General features: G+C 36.5%; 2 protein-coding genes and 1 pseudogene across 2 annotated transcripts; all 3 read left to right on the forward strand.

The window, feature by feature from the left end:
* LOC109131246 lies at positions 2,852-4,459 on the forward strand (annotated as a pseudogene).
* Positions 9,441-9,779, forward strand: LOC104772807 (ras-related protein RABA4b). The gene has a single exon (XM_010497379.1). The coding sequence runs from the start codon at positions 9,441-9,443 to the stop codon at positions 9,777-9,779; it is 339 nt and encodes a 112-aa protein (XP_010495681.1).
* LOC104772808 lies at positions 12,817-13,697 on the forward strand. The gene is made up of 2 exons (XM_010497380.1): positions 12,817-13,231; positions 13,321-13,697. The coding sequence occupies exons 1-2, from the start codon at positions 12,817-12,819 to the stop codon at positions 13,695-13,697; spliced, it is 792 nt and encodes a 263-aa protein (XP_010495682.1).

Consider the following 22,449-nt stretch of genomic DNA (forward strand, 5'->3'; position numbering starts at 1 on the left):
GACGAAGTTACCTGGCGAACGAAGGCATGAGCGGCAGCAGCTTCTATGTTATTGGCACGTCTGTTCATATAAACGGCTTCACCTTGGAAGGCATGAACTCGCCGCTCAGAGAGAAACTTGGTTTGCTTGGAATCAAATTCGCCGAATGATAGCATTCATTACAGTAGTCGATCAAGCACTGCGGCATGTCCGCCACTCTGTCCAGACCATATTCAATCCAAAACCTTGGATGGGATTCGAGCAGTTTAAGTTTGAACAGTAGTTCACTTCGCGACCGCTCTGTGGTGGCTAAGCGGTTACGGTACTCGGATTGACGTTCTTCGATGCGGGAGTGGAAGGTCTCTAATTTCAACCTTTTTTCCGGATTAACGCGGAACATCAGCATCCAGAGAGCTTGGGTATTCGGATAATAGGGCATCCCTCGTTCAATGGCTTCTGAGTTCGAGAACGTCGGAACGTCATTCCCTATTTCGGGTGCGGGGTCAACGCTACCCACGGAGCTTGGCATCTCGGAATTGCTTTGTTTAGTGAAAGTTATGATCCATTCAAGTATAGGGCTAACCTATTTATATTAGACCTAGAAGAACGTTTTCCAATTATGAAATTGGGAAATTCCCATTTTACGCAAGCACGAAAGGGGATATTTTACGCAAGCAGGAAAGGGGAAAACTTCCAAAAAACACTGAGAGGCCGACCACAAAACGGGCAATGTCATCACAAAGTCTTAAATAAAAAAACAACCGAGTTCGAAGAAAGCAAAAGCAGGTACTAAAAGTTCCAATCAGGAAGCAGCGGTCAGAGCTCTTGTGGGTCAGTCAGATCTGCCTGGAAGAGCTCGGCATTGGAGCCATACGGATGCCAAACAGAATCTGGAGCCGTGGTCCCGGGGTGGAGAAGGCCGAAGCCGAGCTGGTCCGGCGACATGTCGAGGTCGCCTTCTCCAAACTCCAGGACGTCCAGCGCGTCCACCTCGCTTCTTGCCACCTCCCGTTTTTCCTTGATCTCAGTAATCAAGTTGTCAGGCTTGGATGCTCCGTTCTTCAGAAGGTAGTCCATAACCTGCTCAATCCCTTGTGCCTGATTGAGGACGTCTTCTTTGGGGCGGGCTACTTTTCCTGCTCGAGCAAATAAGCCTTTACCTTATCCAGACGACGTTGCGCCTTCTTCGTGGTGCCCTCGACCTTGGCCTGGCGATCTAGGTGTAGTCGCCTCATTTCCTACTCCAACTTTGCTCCTAGGTCATCGAGCTCTCTTCTCAGCTCGCCTTTCTCCTCCTCCCCGGTTTTCTCCTGCGACTCCAGTTCGGCAATTGTTGCTTCCAGGTGCTTGCTGTTTTCTTCTCTGTCAGCAAGAAGGCCCCTCAGCTCCTTGATTCTCTCGTTCTTCGACTTGTCCGCTTCCCGGAGATTATCCAAGCATTCCGTCATCTTTTCGAACTCGGCCTCTGAAGATGCTATCGACTTGACCCGCCTATTGTACATAAGGTTGAGTGCACCTGCATAGGCGGCGGTCTACAGTAATAAGCGGAGTAAGATAGGGAGAAGGATGATCTAAAATAACAAGTAAAGAAAAAGGGTAACGTGGTTAGAACCTGAAGGGCAGATTGGGCAACCGTGATGTATTGCTCCTTAAATTCCAGCTCGTCCAGCGGTGGTAACATGACGGAGGATACCTTCAGCTGCCTGCACAACTCCGCGGAAGCCTTCTTGTTACATACGAGAGGAGTTTCCCCAAAATAATCAAAGACAAATTGATCGGATCGATCATTTTGTCGTTTGACTCGGAAGCGGTCATGGGACTCGAGTCCGGCTTCCTCCGCAGAACGCTTCCGGCCTGTTTCCTGGTCGAAACTTTTTCCCTTGCTCTTGTCCTTTTTAGCCTTCTTCGTTTTGGAACTGGGATGACCGGTTCGGCCGGTGGAGGCGGAGTGAATCATTAGGGGCAACATTTTCGTCTCCAGGAGCAGGAGCGGTCAAGCTGTTATCAAGGTCTTCAACATCGACGAACTCGTTCCCCTCTTGCTCAGGATCAAGATCGACGATCGGCTTGTCGTTTGGGGTTACAGATCGGAGCATGTCAGCCTTGACAATTGTGGTCGGCGGGACTTCGGAAGATTGACCCAATGAGCTTGCGAAACTTGCAAAGTTGGTTTTCGTCTTTCCCATAGCTTCTTCGACGCGGCGTCGGGTAATCTGATCCCAGCTACGATTAACTCCGGCGAAAAGAATATCCCTGGCTTGTTGAAATTCAGAGGGAAGATTCCGAGCTAAGGTAGGACGAGCTGCAAAAACATCAAAATCAAGATCAAGTCAGAACACGGATATCCAACCAAAACAAAACAAGGATCAAAATGATATCGGGTGACATGATCCACACTCTTCGCCGACCGTATTTCGGATTTTCAAAAGAGCGATCGTCAACTCGGACATAGAAGTAGCTAGCTTTCAATTTTTTGAAGTTGCTAACTTTCTCCCCGGGAAGGTAGTTGTGAGCCGGTTTCGTATTGACCATCCACGACAGGCTCCCTTGGGCATTTTTAAAATTTGTTAGTTGTCAAAACATTCAATCCCAAGGTAAGCTCCGGTTTCGGCCATAATAGTGAGAGCGGAGACGAAGTTGCAGATACTTCCAGGGGAGAGCTGACATATTGGGATCTGGCGGCGATGTGCGTATCGAGTGAGCAGGCTAGGAAGTGGAAACCACAATCGGCATTTCGAAAAGAAACCCTCATACAAACATATGTACCGTTCAGTTCCATAAACCGCATGAGTTCAGCATTGTGCGCACCAAATCAATGCTGCTGGTCGTCTTCTCGCCCCCAATTTGACCTCGGTGATCGCACCGAGGAAGGATGTCCTCAATCATAACCCCGTCTGGAGCGAGTCAAGTTGTTCCTTCATTTAGATTGTCTGATGGGAGATTGGGGATCGAAGCGGCGTTGCCAGAATTTTTGCGGATTTCTTCATCGTTTAGAAATGGGACTTTCATGGTCGGAATTTCGTCTGACCTGGGTCTCGAAGAGCATTCGGTGTTTTCCTCGGGTCTATCGGGCACTTCGTCCCGATCCGATCTGTTAGCCCGAGAGAGCTTCTTGTCGGAATTCTTGTGAACCAGTGGGTCGCTCTCTGTGGCAGATGAAGAGTCCATGGCCGAGGTGGAAGGTGACGCAGATCGCCGAAGAGTGTGGAGGAAGGTTCGCAGAAGTAATAACAAATTATAAAGGAAAGAAGAGAGAGAACAGAGTAAATACCTTAGACGATTTGGCGAAAAGTAAAAATAAAGAGTAGGGGTCGAGTATTTATAGAACAGAGTGGGCGGCAACCCTACGCGGAGTCATAATTGCCTACTTAGCCTACGCGACGTTTCGGCTTCCGAGCTGATGGATGCAACGTATCGGACGCGTGTCATTCAACCAATGGACCGCCAAGCGGCGCGACGATCCAGGAAATTAGATTTGGATTCCTTTATGGATTAAATCAGATATTCTCTCTTGAAGTCCGGTCATTCAAATTAACTTCTGAATGTACCGAACTGAGGGGGACTAATTGTTGGTGCGGGAATTAGCATCCCCAACATACCGATCTAAACCCGATCAAAGGAACCGGCTATCTAAACCGGGAGCTCGACCTTGATTTGGACTTCATATCTGAAGGCCCAATAGTACCGAGAAGCTCAGTGCCGAGGTGACAGACCGACGTCTCAACTCGCCCTGTGGCTGACCTAGCAAGAAATGAAGGACTTTCCTAATCAGCTCGGCCGTAATTAGGAAAGTGAATATATTCAGTAGATCTTCGAATACCTATAAATAGAGGGCAATCCTCTTATCGTAAAATCATCGAGCAATTAATACAAAAAAACCCTAATTCTTCATTGTTCTTGAGCAAAAACCTAACTTGTTCTTCAAGAGATTTCAATTCCTCTTTTCTTCTTTATTTCGATCCGAATTCTTAGAGAGATTGTACTGTTGAATTTGTTTCCCTTCATTAAACAAATTCATTGTTGAATTCTAGATTCAACATCTACAAATCCTTCTCTAATTTTTTTTCTAAAACATTTTATTCAATTTATATATTAACATAGTATTTCATATTTGTTACATGCAAATTATGTTTCCTCTATTGACGTACAGATATAGATCGTTCAATCGCAGTTTTTATGGAAAAGCCATGGCAGCTTTAATAGTGTATGACATTACGAATCACTCGACGTTCAAGAACGTGGAAGGGTGGTCAAAGAGTTTCATGAGAACAATGATGGAAAGAACGTCATAATCATGCTTGTTGGCAATAAGTCTGATCTTGATCATCTTAGCCAAGTATCAGTGGAAGAGGCAAACTCATTTGCGGAAAGAGAGAAAATTTTGTTTATTGAGACATCAGCTCTTAATGCTACAAACGTTGAAGAATGTCGTACGACTATTCTGAGCCAAATTAACAAGAACTTCTTCCCAAACCCATGATATATAATTTTGTATTCGGTTTATTCTTTTGGTTACAACTTAATTAGTTTGTGATGAACAATTGCTGATTTAATAATTGTTAACAGAAATATTAATATTTGAAAAAACTATTCCATATGAGTAAAACGAACTAAAAACCGAAATTTTATAAAATTTAGTCTTGGTAATTATAGAAAAAATATAATGATTTAAATATTATATAAATTTAATATAAGCTTAAATCAAAATTTTATTAAACCAAAAGGGACAATGTATTTGTACGATAATTATTATAAAAATAAGAAACGGTAGGTACTAACGTTTTTGCTTATTAAAATTTCTCAAATGAAAATCTCAACTTTCATGTAAATCGTTAGCTTAACCCCCACGATTTTCTCATAAGAAAAAAAAAAGATTTCAAGAGCAGAAACAAATCTTGAAAACATTTTTCTACTATGTAACACAAACGCTTTAATGGCAGCTTTGAATCAAAACAACATGTGATCATACTCACTTTCATCACTCAGTCCTGGAGGTCTCATTGGACAAAATAGCTAAATGACGCTTTATGGACGATGTTCCTTGACTAGTTTCTACGATCAGCTTCTTATTACAATGAATGCAACGACTTTGGTATTTACCATCTGGTTCTACTCCTGCTACCAGTATATACTCTTTCCAAACATGAGACTTTAACTGTTTATTAGAGTTAAATATCGTATTAGTCTCTTGCGTAGGCTGCGTTTCACTTTGTGCTCTTCCTTGAGTTTCAGCCTCTTGGTCATCTTCATTCATTGCATGATATTCATGCTCAGCAGATAAAGCTGCCATTGTCTCCAATAATTGTGAATCCATTCTGTAAAGAAAAAAAAAATCAGATTGTAAACCAGATCAAAAAACGTAAAACGTAAAATGACAAATATTTCAACTTTTTCTAATGCCACAACCAACACTAGCAACATTAACAAGAAGACATATAATTAGTACACAACACTCGCACACTCAATCAGGCTGAGAGAATACAATATATTAAAGTAAGCATAACATATCAACCATTCACGGTAGCATAATACAATCTATTAAAGTGTTTAACTAAATAAAAAGGATGCTAAATAAAACCACCAATACACACTTCACTGTGACGTCTTCACATGAAGAGATTTAATGTGTGTTTGTCCCAAAAAAGAAAAAAAGAAGAGAATTAATGTGAATGGTGAATTATGAGATCCATCACGCATTTTTGGAGATTCTGTTTCTCAAACTACATGTTTTTTGGTGATCATAATGCTTACAGTCCAACATACAACGATCAAATCATTTGCTTTGCTCCTAAGATCATTATAAAATCTAAACTCTAATTCTTATTTGTAAACCCAAACTGACACATAATCTTTTTTTGAATCTAATGTTAAATTATATTAAGAAAAAAACGTTTTTACAACTTGTGCAACATTTTTTTAATACAATTAGCTGAGAGAAAACAATTAGAACCCAAGACTAAACTCTAGATTGTAGCCACATCTGAAAAGCTTCATCATATCGTCGATCACCCATTAAGCCAATAGCAAGAAGCTGATCTCATACTTGCCGATCTATCCACACAAGTATGGCTGCTGCAGGCTTCAGTGCTTCACCATGTCTTCGACCAGTCCTTTCCCTCCAGACAGTATAAGTCACAACTTGGAATATGTAGCGGAGAAGAAACCCCTCCATCAGCGGGAGATTAGAGTTGGAGATGTAATCAATAAGGGGAACCCAAGCAGTAATGTACGGTGTTTTTAATAGCCCCTTGGCAAGTTCCGACCACACAGATGAAACATAATCACAAGAGAAGAAGAGATGGTCACATGTTTCCATGGAAAGTTGACAGAGCACACATGTACCTGCAGACCCCCATTCCACACAACCATACGAGCACCCGTCGCTAGTCCATCATGAGCCGCCAACCACACACTGAAAGAAAAATTTGGTGTTGCATGAACAAACCAAACTCCCATATGCCATGCCACTGTACTAGACGTTGTGCGGATATGGTTCCAAGTATATTGAGTAGAAAACTTTGGACGGAACACATCAATTTTACCTCGCCAGAGCACTCTGTCAACTCGTTGTTGGCTCTGTTGCCATTGCAAATACAATGCATCCTCTATCGTGTTTAGATGGTCTGCACGGTGAACTGACACATAATCTCGTTTAATTGTAAACCCAAATCCTCATTTATAAATGCAAACCGACATATAGGCCCTGATTGGTACAAGACTTTTAAGACTTTAAAAAAAATTAAAGCCTTGAAAGCCATTTATTTGCCAATCAAACTTTTTTGACTTTAATTTTTTTAAAGCTTTGTAAGTCACTTATTTTTTTTCTTTCCTTGTTTTCTCAAAATTTTAAAAGCGTCAAAACCAGGCTTTAAAATTAAAAAAAATATAAAACTTTATTTTTTTCTCCCCCACTATACTTAAAAGCTTTCCAAAAGTTTATATATAAATTTTACATAAATTATTTTTACACATTAATTATTCTTATTTTTTTCTCCTTCTTTTAAGGTCTATTTTAATAATAATTATTTTTATTTTCATTATCATCATTTCAATATATTTTAATAATAAAAAAAACAGCTTCAGCTTTAAAAGTATTTGTTACCAATCAAATTTTAACAGTTAAAGTTTCTACAGTTAAAGCATCTACAGCTAAATTCTCTACAGCTAAAATTTTAAAGTTAAAGTCCTTACAGCCATAAGTAACAGCCGTTACCAATCGGGGCCATAATCTCATTTAATTGTAAAATCTAAACCTTAAATCTTCATTTATAAATTCAAACCAACATATCGTTTAATTAAAAACTGAAATCATAATCCTCTTATATAAAATCCAAACCAATATTTAAATCATTTAACAAAAATCTACAGATTTTGTTTCTTTAATTTGTTTTGTTTTACGATTTCAATTTTAATTTATTTTTGAAATATAATATTACATGATATCTTTTCATTGGTTTATGAAAGAGGAGGTTAACAAAAGGGTTCACCCCTAGTAATTTTCATACTTTTTTTTTATTGGTTGAATTTTAATAAATGATATAATCTTTATGCTTTTAGAAACATCATCTCACAAAAATGGGACAGATGGGGTAAAATTATTAATTAGTGACAGCTTGTCATGTGGGAAGGTTGTTAAAAGATGGAGACCAGGCTTCGAGTAACGCCTGGCGCACCAATAACCTACTGGTGGATTTGAATATCCACAGTGATGGGTTAGGATCGATGCCCTGCAGGGCCAGCTTGGGGTCCGTTGGGATGGCTAGCGGGGGGCTAGCAGGATCCACGGACGGTCTGTTGGGGCAGCTAACGGGGGGCTAGTGGGATCTACGGGACGGGTTGTCACATAAAAATGCAGGTCAATTAGTGACAGCTTGTCTTGTTGGAAGGTTGTTAAAGGGTAGGGACCAGGGTTCGAGGAACGCCTGGCGCACCAATAACCTACTGGTGGATTGGGATATCCACAGTGATGGATTAAGATCGATGCCCTGCAGGGCCAGCTTGGGGTCCGTTGGAACGGCTAGCGGGGGGCTAGCAGGATCCACGGACGGTCCATTGGGGCAGCTAGCGGGGGGCGAGTGGGGTCCACGGGACGGGTTGTTACAGTTTATGAAAGAGGAGGTTAACAAAAGGGTTCACCCCTAGTAATTTTTATACTTTTTTTATTGGTTGAATTTTAATAAATGATATAATCTTTATGCTTTTAGAAAAATCATCTCACAAAAATGGGACAGATGGGGTAAAATTATTATATGGATGAAATACAATTGAATGATAAACATACATATGTTAATAAGAACAATGTACATTGTAGAATATATAGAAAGAAGAAAAAAAAATTACTCAAAACTATACTGTATAATAATAAAATTAATTTTTTAACATCTAATAGACAACATTGTTACAATTTAGATATCAACAAATTAATTTTATTTGTGTAAGAGAGATTTTTTAATAAATTTTTATAGATATGATCAAGATGTAAACTTTTCTTTCATTGTACTATACAACTATATATATAATTTTATAAACCTCCTCTAAAGCCCATAAATCATTCCATTATTTTTTATTTTCTCGTGTGGTTTGGGTTTTTTTGGTTTATGAGTTTTTTGACTACAAGACCAGAAGTTCAATTCTGACGCGCCAGGTGTCCGGAGATCTCTAACTCAACTTCCGATCTTGGAGTTAACCAGTAAATTGAAGAAGAGAGAAGCAAAGTGATAGTATTCATAGTTTTTATGTTTGTAAGGTTGTATCTTAATTTTTGGAAATTCGTTTTCGTTAATTAGGCTTTGGTTCCGGGAGGTTTCCTTAAACTCGCCGGCTTTGTATCCGGAAAGAGTATGATCTTTGCCGGCTCTGTATAAGTTTATCGCCGTGCCCTTGGTTGGGTCTTTGTCGTGCCCTGTAGTAATGGGTCTGTAATGTTTGTTTTTGTGACATCAATAAAAATAGAAACACTTATGAGAAAAAAAAAAAAAAGAAGCAAACAATCCAAACAACGATAACGATTATATGGTCATGTGTGGGAAAATCAAACATGTTGTCTCGGTTCACAAAAAATGAGTTCAGTATTGTGTTAAATCCAACCACTGGTGTTGAATATACAAGGGTCCGAAGATATCACATCAATCACAAGGTCATTAAAGCTCAGTTTTGGGATACGTCTGGTGAAGAACGGTATGATCTATAAATCCTTCTCCAATTTTTTTATAATATTTGACTCCTCAATATATATACTTATATTTTTTGTATGAATGTTAAATTATATTCACCAAAAAAACTGTTTTACAAAACGGGTTTACAGATTAATAAAACAGCAGAAATTTTGAAATTAACCAGAACAATTGAGTAGAGAGTGATTCAAGGAGAACCCTTTAAACGGGGTGAGTTTGAAACCAATACTGAAGGCCACTCTCAAAACCAGAGGTGGTCGTCAGCGTGAGCTCCTCAATATTTGTTACATGCAAATTGTTTTTCCTCTATTGACGTATAGATATAGATCGGTCAAAATCGCTTTCTATAAAAATGCTATGGGAGCTCTAATAGTATATGACATTACGAAGGAATGGTGGCTCAAAGAGCTTCGTGACTATACTAACCGCAACAATGTCACAATCATGCTCGTTGGCAATAAGTCTGATTTCGATGATCGCAGACAAGTATCAACGGAAGAGGGAAAATCATTTGCGGAGAGAGAGAAACTTTTGTTTATTGAGACATCAGCTCTTGATGTTACAAACATTAAAGAAGGATTTAAGACTTTGATGAGCCAAATTTACAATAACGTCACAAGCCCGTGATAATTTCATATTCGTTTATTCTTTGAATTTGGGTACAACTTTAGTTTGTGATGAACAATTTCTGATTTAATTTTTTTACAAGAAAAATCTATATATATTAGAAAACTCTATTTAATATCATGACTATAACAAACAGAAAAACAAAAATTTCGTTAAAAAGTTCTGTAGTTGTAATTACGTTGCATGGAAACCTTTTTGTAAGTCCATTTCGTGTTTGTGAAACGTTTCGAAAACATAAACTCGTGGAAACACGGAAACAAACCATGATTCCTAGAAACATATGTTTGGATATACGATAGAAATTGTAACGCCCATGAACTTTGTGGATGTGTTGGGTGTCGATCGACACCACAAAGGGTGTCGCTCGACACTAGTAGTCCGGTTACGGTTCGGGTTAATTCTAATTTTCAATGGTTTAGTACGGTTATTGGAATAATCTTGGGGTCATATTTGAGCCTAAATTTGACGCCCTAGGGGTTTTTCTTCAGCCGTTCTTGTTCAAGAGAGAAAAGAAAGAGAGAAAAAGCTTCCCAGTGATTTCCTGTGAGTTCTGTGAGGTTCCTTGCTTGTTTTTGAGAGATATGTGCTTGGGGCTTGAGATTTAAGGCTAGGAAATTGGTGGGAAGGTTGTTGTGGTGTTAGCTTTGTCATTTGGGATTAGATCTCGTTGTTTGGCTAAGGTGAGTGCATGATCATGGCTTATCTAAGCTAAGATCTCTATTTCTATAACTTTGTGTGTTGTGTGATTGTTTCCTTTGAGTGCTTTGTGAGTTTTCGTGGCTTCTATGGCTGGGTTATGCTTCTGAGGATGCGTGGATCGAATGGGAGAAGTTTGGAGGCGAGATTCGGAGTTTATGATTGAATGAAATCGATGCTCGGCATCGGTGTTGGTCGAACCAACACGAGGAGGGCTCGAGAACTTTGGCGAGTGTCGATCGACACGATGTGGAGATGTCAGTCGACACTGATAGAGTTTTGGGGATGTCGAGCAAGGTGTCGGTCGACACCAGTTGTGGTGTCAGTCAACACCAGATAGCCAGTGTCGATCGAAACCCCCTGGTGTCGGTCGACACCCTTCTTCAGCGGTAGTTGATGTTGTGCTTGTCTTGTTTATTGCCTGGTTTGTTTTATTGTTTGTTGTTTGTAGCATGACGAGATCTTATTGCTTGTGTGTATAACCCAGTATGGAAGGATTTCCTCACTAAGTATTTAGGGTAATACTTATGCCTCTCTTTTGTTTTATGGCGCAGGTAAAGGCAAAGTGTTATCGTGGAATCAAGGCTATGAAGAGGAGGATGTTCTAGAGGCTCAGTTGTTTGCTTTGTGTCTTTGATAGGATGCTAGAGTGGACCCTAGTTGTCTAGAACGGTTGTTAGGATTGTTGGTTCTATGACTTTATTATGTTTTGGATTGTTGCTGGAATTGGTTTCATGTTATTGATTATTTGTTAATGGTTTATTGGAATTGTTTATGGGTTCTCCGCTGTTTATATTGATTGGGGTTAGGTTGCTAGTGAGTATGGGATCACTAGTTAATAGGATATTAAAAAAAAGGGTCGGATTGTATCAGAGCCCTTACGGTTCTAGGTATAGGTTCGCTGTGTGCTTTGTGATTCCACGGTGAGTTATGTTCTTTCTGTAGTAAGAGTTGTTTTGTTTGCTTAGCCTTCTATTTTCGGTGGTACAAATGGTTAGAGGTGAGGGCACTACTTGCGAGTGTGGTCATGGTTGCATGGTCATAGGCGGGGACAGGTTCCTGAGGCCAGTCTAAGTGTGACCGAGAGCATGGTTAGTGAGAAGGTGGCAGAGTGGCATGTTCATTCTAGTGTGTCTGGAGACCTGGCTGGTGATGGTATTAGCAGGGTAGGCGGGCTCGGTGTCGTTACTGGCGTTGCCCCGGTATGGGGGTTGCAGTGGGTGGTGCTCTAGACAGGGAGGATGTCTTGGCGGGCTTGCTAGCTCAGGTGTTGGTGCGGCTTCCAGCAATGGCACCGCTAGCGGCTAAAGTCCACACACCTCCCTGAAATAGAAATCCCAATCTCTTCTTTCGTTATTTCAGTGAGTTTATATACATCAGTTGATTCCTCCATCCTTTTATATATAAATCTTTTACAAGTCATGGATATTGGTATTTTTATAATAGTAAAACTTCCTTTATATCTCTTATAGTTAAAATCGATAGATGATTCTTATAATCTAAACCACACTTGCTAATGCCCTTATAAGACTATAACTTAGAATACATTCAAGCTCATAGTACCATCTTCAATGAAAATCTAAATCACCATCAAGCATTACATTGATTAATATAATACCAAAAAAATTCAAAATTACAAGTCAACATACTAAACCAGTTCGATAAAGAGAGTTCAAAAGCATAATCTCATATAAAAACCTGATGATTCCATCAAAAGATCCAAAACAAGTTCTGCAAATCTCTAATCCATATAATGCCAACACATCATAGACAGTTCTACAACATAGAAAGTTCTTGAGCCTATACTCAATAACTATTGAAGAGTAAATAAGAAAAGAGCTTACTGCATATCCGTAAATACCATCCAGTGGTAACCACCCTCACCTTACCCTTAACTTGTTGGAGAATTTCAGCTTAATTCCGTAAGCTGTAAAGCCCCAAATGGAGTCCAACAACAAGCGGATTTGGGCCTTGAGGATGTTAAACCCACTGTTGTTGCATATTTTCAAATGGCATCCCTTGTTAACGGTAACAGAGGACACTCACACATCACATGTGCTCTTCGTACAGTCAAACAACCAAAGCCAGCTCATACTACGCTCCAAACACAGAACAGGTTCAGTCCTCTTGCGTCACCGATCGCCTGCTGTTGATGATGACATCTGTCAGCAATCTACCTAGTATTGTAACCTTTAGGTTAAACATCACTCCAATATATAAGGATGGTGCAATGTAATCGTTTTTGATAAGAATGAAGATACACCTTTGAGCCTATCTTTTCTGTATTATCTTGAGTTCTAAGTTCTTGTTTCATGGTATCAGAGCTCGAGTAATACATTCTATGGCTTCAGATGATTCTTTTTCTTCCGCTCCTCTTTCTATCTCTCAAGTTGTGACTCTCAAACTCACTAGGTCCAACTATCTCCAATGGAAAACTCAATTGGAGTCCTTTCTCTCACCTCAAATGCTCCTCGGCTACGTTAATGGCTCGCTTCCTCGCCCAGCATCCACTCGCTTTGTCACCGGTGCTGCAGGAGTTACTGAAGAGCCTAACCCGGAGTTCCAGAAGTGGGTTCATAATGACCAACTGGTCATGGCTTGGATCTTAGGATCACTCTCTGAAACCGCCATTCGAGTCGTCTATAGTATGCAGTCTGCTCAGGAGGTATGGTCTGCACTCGCTAAAAGGTTTAATAGTGTTTCTACCACTAGGAAGTTCAAACTACAGAATAAGTTTCGTGCTTGCCTTAAGTCTGGTAGAACCATGGAAGATTACCTCAACTAGATTCAATTGGCTTTCCCATGACCGACTTAGAGAAAATACATGGCTTATTGTTTGGTTTAGGTAAGGAATATGAAACTGTTGCTACTGTGATTGAGCATTCTATGGATTCACTTCCCACTCCTTGCTATGAAGATGTAGTCTTTAAAGTTATTGCCTTTGATGATAAGCTGAAAATGTATTCTCCTGCTCCTGCTGTCACTCTGCATCTTGCCTTTCAAACTGAGAAAACATACTATGATCGGGGAGGTTCAAACAACAGAGGAGGTCGCTCTGGTGGAAGTTACAGAGGAAGAGGGAATTACTCTACTAGAGGATGCGGCTTTCAGCAGCACGGTAGCAGTCAGAACAGTCAGAACAGAGGAAATGGTGTCACAAGACCTACCTGTCAGATCTGTGGGAAGTATGGTCATAGTGCTTTTGACTGTTACTACCGCTAGAATGAGTCACTCACTAAACCTGATCTACCCGCTGCTTTGGCTGCAATGCGAGTCTCCGATGGTGAACAACACACTGGTGCAGAGTGTGTGTTTGAGGTCCCAACAACCTTACCTCCAAACAGGGGACGAGAACACGTAATTTCACTCATGAAGGGTACTACAGCGGTGAGTGTACGCCCATATTGGTACCCACATGCGCAGAAAGAAGTGATGGAAAGAATGGTCAAGGAGATGTTGGACTCAGGTATCATAAGGCCAAGTCAAAGCCCTTTTTCCAGTCCAGTCCTACTAGTTAAGAAGAAGGACAATAGTTGGAGATTTTGTGTGGACTATAGGGCATTAAACAGAGCAACAGTACCTGACAAGTTCCAAATACCTATGATCGATCAGTTACTGGACGAGCTGAATGGATCGATTTTGTTCTCCAAACTAGACCTCAGGGCAGGATATCACCAGATACGTATGAAGGAGGAAGACATTCCCAAAACCGCTTTTAGAACCCATGACGGCCATTATGAATTTATGGTGATGCCATTTGGGCTTACAAATGCCCCGACTACCTTCCAAACTCTCATGAATGAGCTGTTCAGACCTTACTTGAGGAAATTTATATTGGTTTTCTTCGACGATATTTTGGTCTATAGTGAGAGTTTACAACAAAATGTGGAGCATCTAACAGTGGTCTTGAGAATTTTAAAAGAAAACCAGCTGTTTGCAAACAAGAAGAAGTGTATGTTTGGACAGCAACAAGTTGACTACTTAGGACATATCATTTCTAAAGAAGGTGTTTCCACTGATCCTGCTAAGACACAATCTATGATGCGATGAGTAACTGCGAAATCAGTCAAGGAGTTAAGAGGATTTTTGGGGTTAACCGGTTACTACAGAAGGTTTATTAAAGGCTATGGGGTGTTAGCTAGACCATTAACTGAGCTTTTAAAAAAAAACAAGTTTGAATGGAGTTCAGAGGCTCAAGCCACTTTTGATACACTGAAACAGGCAATGTCAACAGCTCCAGTATTAGCATTACCGAACTTTGATGAGATCTTCACAGTAGAAGCAGATGCGTCGGGCTATGGTCTTGGAGCAGTATTGATGCAGAACAGAAGACCAATTGCTTATTTCAGTCATGGTCTAACGAGTAAGGAGCAATTGAAACCCATGTATGAGAGAGAGTTAATGGCCATAGTATTGGCCATTCAGAAGTGGAAGCACTATCTATTTGGTCAACACTTTGTGGTACATACAGACCAGAAAAGTTTGAAGTTTTTGCTGGATCAGAGAGAAGTAACAATGGATTATCAAAAATGGCTTATTAAACTCTTGAATTACGATTTTGAGATCATCTACAAACCAGGAGTTGAGAATACAGCAGCTGATGGCATGTCAAGAATGACACAACCAGAAGGCATCTTATCATCCATTCTTCTATGGGCAATAACAGTTCCTACGGCACTCCAGCTACAGGATATCTTCGATGACATTGAAAAGGATGAACAGTTACAAGCAGATATCAAAACTTATACGGATGAATCCGATAAATACTGCAAGTATACTGTTAAGGATGGGAGACTTTGGTTTAAACATCGGTTGGTAATCCCTAAAACATCAACCTCAATACCTCTTATTTTGGAAGAATGTCATGCAAGCTTAATGGGAGGACATTCGGGTGTATTAAAGACAGTAAAGAGGGTTCAGCAATCATTTCATTGGGAAGGGTTGGTTAAGGACGTACAAAAATTTGTGTCAGAGTGTGAAGTGTGCCAACATCATAAGTATTCAACACTGTCTCCAGCTGGGTTACTACAGCCCTTACCCTTGCCAAAACAAGTGTGGGAAGACATATCGATGGACTTTGTAGAGGGCTTACCAACATCACAACAAAAAAACGTGATACTGGTGGTAGTGGACAGGTTGAGCAAATACAATCACTTTATCGCTTTGAAACATCCCTTTACAGCCTCAGAGGTGGCCACTCTGTTCATAAAACATATAGTGAGGTTACATGGATATCCAGCCTCTATAGTGTCAGACAGAGGTAACACATTTTTGAGTTCCTTCTGGAAGGACTGTTTCAAACTATCAGGAACAAAGTTGAAATACAGCACAGCATTCCATCCACAAACTGATGGACAGATAGAAGTATTGAACAGGTGCCTCGAGACATTTCTACGATGCTTTGCTTCCGCACATCCTCGTACTTGGCACCAATTTTTACACAGGGCAGAATTATGGTACAACACATCTTACCATACATCTCTTAAAACCTCACCCTTTAAAGTCTTATATGGTCGAGAGCCTCCAGCTATAGTCCGATTTGAAGAGCAATCAACGAAGGTAGTGGAGGTAGAAGCCTTGTTGAAAGAAAGAGATTTGATGTTGGTTCATATAAAAGATCAGCTATTACGAGCACAACAGTTGATGAAGAATAACACAGATAAGCACATAAGAGACTTGGAGTTCGAAGTGGGTGCTTGGGTATTTTTAAAACTAAGGCCATATCGTCAACAGTCTGTTACCAAACGGGCGTGTCAGAAACTTGCAGCAAAATACTTTGGTCCGTATGAAGTAATGGAGAGAATTGGGAAGGCAGCGTATAGGTTGAAGCTACCCGAGGGTTCTAAAATACATCCAGTCTTCCATATTTCTCAATTGAAGAAGGTATTAGGGGAACATCAACAGGTTATCCCATTACCAGAAATTTTAGGTGAAACGGAGGAGGTAACATTGGAACCGGAGGAAGTTCTTGAGACACGTTACAATGACAAAGGTGTGTCGGAGGTCTTGGTACATTGGAAAGGATTACCAGTTGACGAGAAGACTTGGGAAGTAGCAAGAGAACTGCAGACACAGTTTCCATCGTTTGCGCTTGAGGACAAGCTTCGTTTCGAAGGGGGGGAGTATTGATAAGCCTCATCGGGTTTATATTAGGAGAAGGAACAAGGAAGAAATGACACGTGTGGAGCAGGAGAGAAACACGTGCGGTTGAATAACTCATAGTTTTGCATTGCTTATATACTTGTAAAGTAGAAAACAGAGTTTGTTATGTTGTTTGTTGAGAAACAAAGTCTTATGTGACTTTGAGGATGCAGTTATGATCTAGCTGCGACTAGAGGCCGATCGGTTATCGTTCTGTAAACAGTTCATTCGTTTAATAAAAGGGAGTTTCTTCATTTTTAACAAAACCGTACTGTGTTTTTTTTGTTTCTTTACAACAGCTAAGAACAGAGAAAGCAACTCACAAAAACAGTGAGATAAGAAAGTTTTGAGACGAATTCAGGGATACCAAAGCCACGAGGTGCAAAGCCAGCGATGTCAAAGGCAAGAGTGAAAGGAGACAAGACAAGCTTGATTGGAAAATCGAGAATGTCTATGACTTGTTGTCCATAAAGAGTGGAGAATTGCTTGAACTAAGGATCATCGAACTGTGCCACGTTCTGTACTAAACGACATGGTCCTCTCGACTTTGGAGACGAAGAAGAAGAAGATAAAAGGAGCTTTTCTCGCTCTCTGGTTTTGGGTTATAAGGAAATCTTTTAAAATTCTAACTTAAAGAGTATGATTTTGAAAGGAGTATTTTTCAACTAAAAAAAAAAAAGTCTCCTAGAATCATTCAACGTAACATCCTAAAAAAAGTTGTGATATTTTGAATAACAAAAGATTTAAAACTTGTTTTATAAACTATTGATTGAATAACCAGAGATTCTGAATTATTTAAAAGAATTTTATATAAATCTTAGTTAAATAACATAGGATTTAATGAGATTTTTTTAAATCCTCAATTGAATAACAAGAAATTTTAAGAATACTTTAAAATCCTTTAAAATGTTAACTTCAATACCCCCTCTTAAACCAATTATTAGTTAAGAAAGAAATATTAAACAACCTATTTTTAAAAATATAAATGATTTTTGAAAGTAAGAAATCAAACTAATAGTATACGAATGGAGAAAATTATAATTAATAAAAAATGAATTTGTTGATGTTTCTTGCTATATCCATATTTGATTAAATTAATAGTATTGTAATTATAACAACAAAAAATGAACTATAAAATGTAAAAATAGAAAATAATGCTAATGATTCCAAAACTTAAAGAAATGATAGATGGATTTAAATAATTTTATCTAAGAAAAATTCCAAAAATTAAGATATAAAATCAATACCATTCAAATTGAAAATGATAATCTATCAAAAACTCCGTCAAAGTCGTTGATATCTCTTTTGTTGCTATATTCGTCATCATCATTGGTTTCACCTCCATTGTTCTATTTCTTACCCTATTATTATTATTTCTTACCCTATCATCGCCTACTAATAGAATATTTGTGCAATTTGGTGTTGAACAAATTATAATATACTGCTTGGTTAAAGACTGAAAACAAATGAAAGAAAAGTTCGAGTGTGATCATGAAAATGAATTTATAAAGAGAATTTGTTAAAAATGTCCCTTTTGATATACTCCTTTTCAAAAAATATCATCTTTTCTGGTCATTTTTATTTTTGTCTTCTTTTAATTTTTAATGACTATTTTACCCTTGGATGAAAATTATTTTATTCAATAAAAAGAAAAACAAAATTTAAATTTCCGACATATTTTCCCAAATTTTTCCGCCAAAAACTTTTTTTTTTAAAAACATTTTGATAAAAAATTTCGATAAAAAATTTTTCCCGCAAAAAAAAATTTTAAAGGTTTTATAAGGTTTCTACCTTATAAAAGCCTTATAAACACCTTGTAAAGACTTTTACAAGATTTTTTAAAGAGTTTTAAAAGGTTTTTTAAACAACTTGTAAACGCTTTTACAAGATTTTTAAAAGGTTTATAAAAGGTTTTTTAAAAAGTTTTCAAATGGTTTTTAAAAAGATTTTTAAAAGGTTTTTAAACACCTTGTAAACGTCTTTACAATGTTTTTAAAAATCTTGTAAAAGTTTTTATAAGATTTTTAAAAGGGTTTTAAAAGGTTTTTAAACACCTTGTAAATGCTTTTAAAAGTTTACAAGGTGTTTAAAAACCTTTTAAAAGCATTTACAAGCTTTTTAAAAGCGTTTACAATGTGTTTAAAAACCTTTTAAAAACATTGTAAACGCTTTTAAAAGTTTTTTAAAAGCGTTTACAAGGTTTTTAAAAGGTATAAATTTCAATATTTTTGGCGGGAAAAATTTTCGATTTTGGCGGGATTTTTTTTTTTGGCGGGAAAATTTTTTGATTTTGGCGGGAAAACTTTTTGATTTTGGCGGAAGAATGTATATTCTTGCTCTCACTCAAAAAGGGTAATTTGGTCATTTTGTATATAAAGAGGGGTAGTTTTAAAAATGGTCAACATGAAAGGGTATTTTTAAAAAGAGGTATGGAAAAAGGGGCATTTTTGAGAATGCCCCATTTTTAAAATAAATTTAGGTTACATGTTTTTAAATTAATTGGATTAATTGTACTTTGATTTATGTTAAGCACATGATATGTCATTTGAACACCAATATCTAATATAATAATGTAGAGAGTCATTTACAAACTTGCTCTCAAAGACTGCCATGTGGCATCGTAGATCTGCCATTTGCCTCTTTTTTAATTTTTAGTTTCTTTTTTATAGTTATCCTATAATAACAGAAAATAACTTAAGTCAAAATAATATATAATATAATTATTAAATTAATTTGAAATTTTATTCTAATTATAAAAATTAAAATATATTTTCATATATAGAATTTATAATATTTATAGACAAACAGCTGAATTCATATTTCGTTTAATTAGAGAACAAAATATATATTTAAAATTGTAATTTGATTAGCTTGAAGTTCCTGTCATATAAATATATTTATGTTCACAGTAAATTTAATTTTTTTTTAAAACAAAAAAATTCAGTTCTTTATTCACAATTATTGTTTTCTAATAATTTTTCTTACATATTTTATTAAATACTAGAATTTATCTCATGAATATTGCTTAAAGGTAATATCATATCGTTATAACATCTTTATCAAGCTTACTTTACCCATCGAAATAATTGCAACGTACCATAAACGACCAATTCATGAAAGTGCATATCTTATCCCAGTTTCTATGATTATATGGTCAAACTGTTAAACCCGACTTGGAATCTAATAATCTATTTAATAATGTATATTATTTATTTTTCTACAAACTCATTTGTTTCACACAATTAACGAGATGTCAGAGATTTTAATTTAGTTATGTGTGATTGTGTATTCCCTATTATCTTTTCAAGTTTTACTAATTTATTTTCAAACACTTTTAACTTTAATTCCTTCGTCGTTATTGATGATGCACCACTCTTTTTGGTATCTATTTTTTTCCACCTTCTATTGGATCACACATAACACATATTAGACTATAAAATGATTTTCAAGATATATTATAACTATTTTCTCTTTAACTACTATCTTTCAATACTTAAATTTGGATTAGAAGCATTTGATTCAATTAACGAAACATCAAAAAAACTTTCCTTTTTGATCATGTTATAAAATAATATTTCACTTTTAATTTTATTTTTCTGTTTAAAATTTTATAAATACAATTACAAAAATTTTTTTATTCTACCATAATTTTAAATTTTACTTCCATTCCACAACTCAATAATACACAATTACATAATTTTTTTATATTCTACCATAAATTTAAAATTTACTTCCATTCTAAAACTCATAATACATTTATAATTTTAATTATGATCAGTTTAATAGAAAATTTTAATTATACTATTACCACTAATAAAAAATTATAGTATTGTTTTCTTATTTTAACATTTTATTTATTTTACTAATTCTATTTTTTATTTAAACTTTCTATTAAACCCTTATAATTAACATAAATATGCGCTAAATGAATATTTTAATTTTATTTTAAAGTAAAAAATTGCTTAGGTGGATGATTTTGTAGCTAGAAATGATGATATATAATTACAAGATAAATGGAGATTCTAATCATAGTTCTTGTCTTCTTGCTAAGAAAATATTTTAGTTGTCTCTTATTATGTGTCTTAACCATATGATGCACGCATATGTAAAAGAACTAAGCATAAACGATAAATGAAGGAATTTAGGTACGAATAGATAATAATATTATTCCAAATTCAGTGTGTTACTTCATATATATCGGTAAATGCTCTATTCTTTTTTTCGTTTTTTATTTTTTATTTTTTATTTTTTATGGTTGAATAATAAAATTAGAGTTTCGTTCACACCGCTGAACTTTGGATGAAATATTATCAGATTGAATCCACAGGATTTAAAAATAGTGTTGGGTCTACAGATTTTGGATAAAATAGTGCTTTGCCTACATATTTTAGATGAAATAGTGCTGGGCCTACAGACTTTGGATTAAATCTGGTGGATCAGTTTGTCATTTGTATAATTGTTTAAAGGCCTTATTAAAATATGTAAGGCCCACAAAAATTAAAGAGGATGTGGCTGACGTGGCAGCACCAGAAGTGAGTAAAGTGAACTTTATATATATATATATTTCTAACTCTCATATTAATAATCATATCTATATTTTAAGGCACTAAATTTTCATTAATTACATTTTCTCGTGTTCAAATAATTGCAATTTACTTATGTTTATTTTGATATTTTGTCACATCCATAGTATTTATGGCATTGCAATGAATGATTAATGAAAATTAAAATAATAAATAATAAAAGATATTATATTAATTATTGCATTTTTGTAACTCTTTTATAGATTATGTAACTGTTATGACAATGAAAAATGAATTGATAAAGATTAGTTCAGCATTACTAACCAATTAAAAAAAAAAGAATTTATAATATGATCTTAACTACAATTTTACCAATAAATAGTAAGACACACATCTAACTAACTTTCATATCTAAAATCTCATAATTTTGTAAATTTTATATTTTGTAGTATTCAGCTAATATTTTATTATATATGTAGCTTATATTTTAAATTTTAAATTTTAAATTTTATATTTTGTAGCTTATTTCAATATATATGTAGCTTATGCTATTATACACATCTTTGTTCTTAATTTTTTTTTTGGGATATTATTACTGCATAGATATTATTATTCATATATTATGAACATTATGATGTATAATTTTGAGTAGCAAATAAAGTAATAAACTGATCATATCCTAGAAGATGATGTGTAGCACTCTCTTATTGAAGTTTAATAGTTGGAGCCAATTACTCAGCCTCTTTTATCATCAGCTTTGTTGTCCTCTATTTCACCATTTTTTTTTTGTTTTTTTTTTTTTCTGGATTTCGTCGTTTAATAGATATGATTTCATGTGGTGTGTAACATTAGTTACCTTTTAACAAAAAACATAGCAAGTATTACTTAATTAAATTTCATATTTACTTGAATTCGAAAATTTTAGCTTTCAAACGTCCAAATCTGTAGAGCATTCTTATTTCTAACATCATATTTACTTTTTTTTTTTGTCAAACACTTACTTCAAGTATTACTTCTTCTTATAAAACTCCGACTATTACAAGTTTACAAATTCAACATTTGCAGATAATATAATTTTCAAGATAGGAAGCGATCGACGGAAAGAACCAAAAACATCAAACTCTCCTACGGGCTCACCTAATGATGGTATGAAGTACTATGATCCAACTTCAGACACCTATTCGAATTCTTTTTCTTTTTCTTTTTATAAGATTCTTTATATATATCCTAAAATATTTTATGTGACTCCCATACATGTATGTTACCTTCCATGGTTGTTAAGAGAGCAAGAGAAGAGAGGAGAAATATAA

Source organism: Camelina sativa, chromosome 20 (assembly GCF_000633955.1).
Source record: "Camelina sativa cultivar DH55 chromosome 20, Cs, whole genome shotgun sequence".
Lineage (NCBI taxonomy): Eukaryota > Viridiplantae > Streptophyta > Magnoliopsida > Brassicales > Brassicaceae > Camelina > Camelina sativa.

What these genes read in the sequence shown, in the direction of transcription:
- LOC104772807 (XM_010497379.1), top strand. Translation starts at nt 9,441, where the DNA reads ATGCAAATTGTTTTTCCTCTATTGACGTATAGATATAGATCGGTCAAA.
- LOC104772808 (XM_010497380.1), top strand. Translation starts at nt 12,817, where the DNA reads ATGGCTTCAGATGATTCTTTTTCTTCCGCTCCTCTTTCTATCTCTCAA. An exon ending in TCGTGCTTGCCTTAAGTCTG is followed by an intron (nt 13,232 to 13,320) that starts GTAGAACCATGG and finishes TGTTTGGTTTAG; the next exon opens with GTAAGGAATATGAAACTGTT.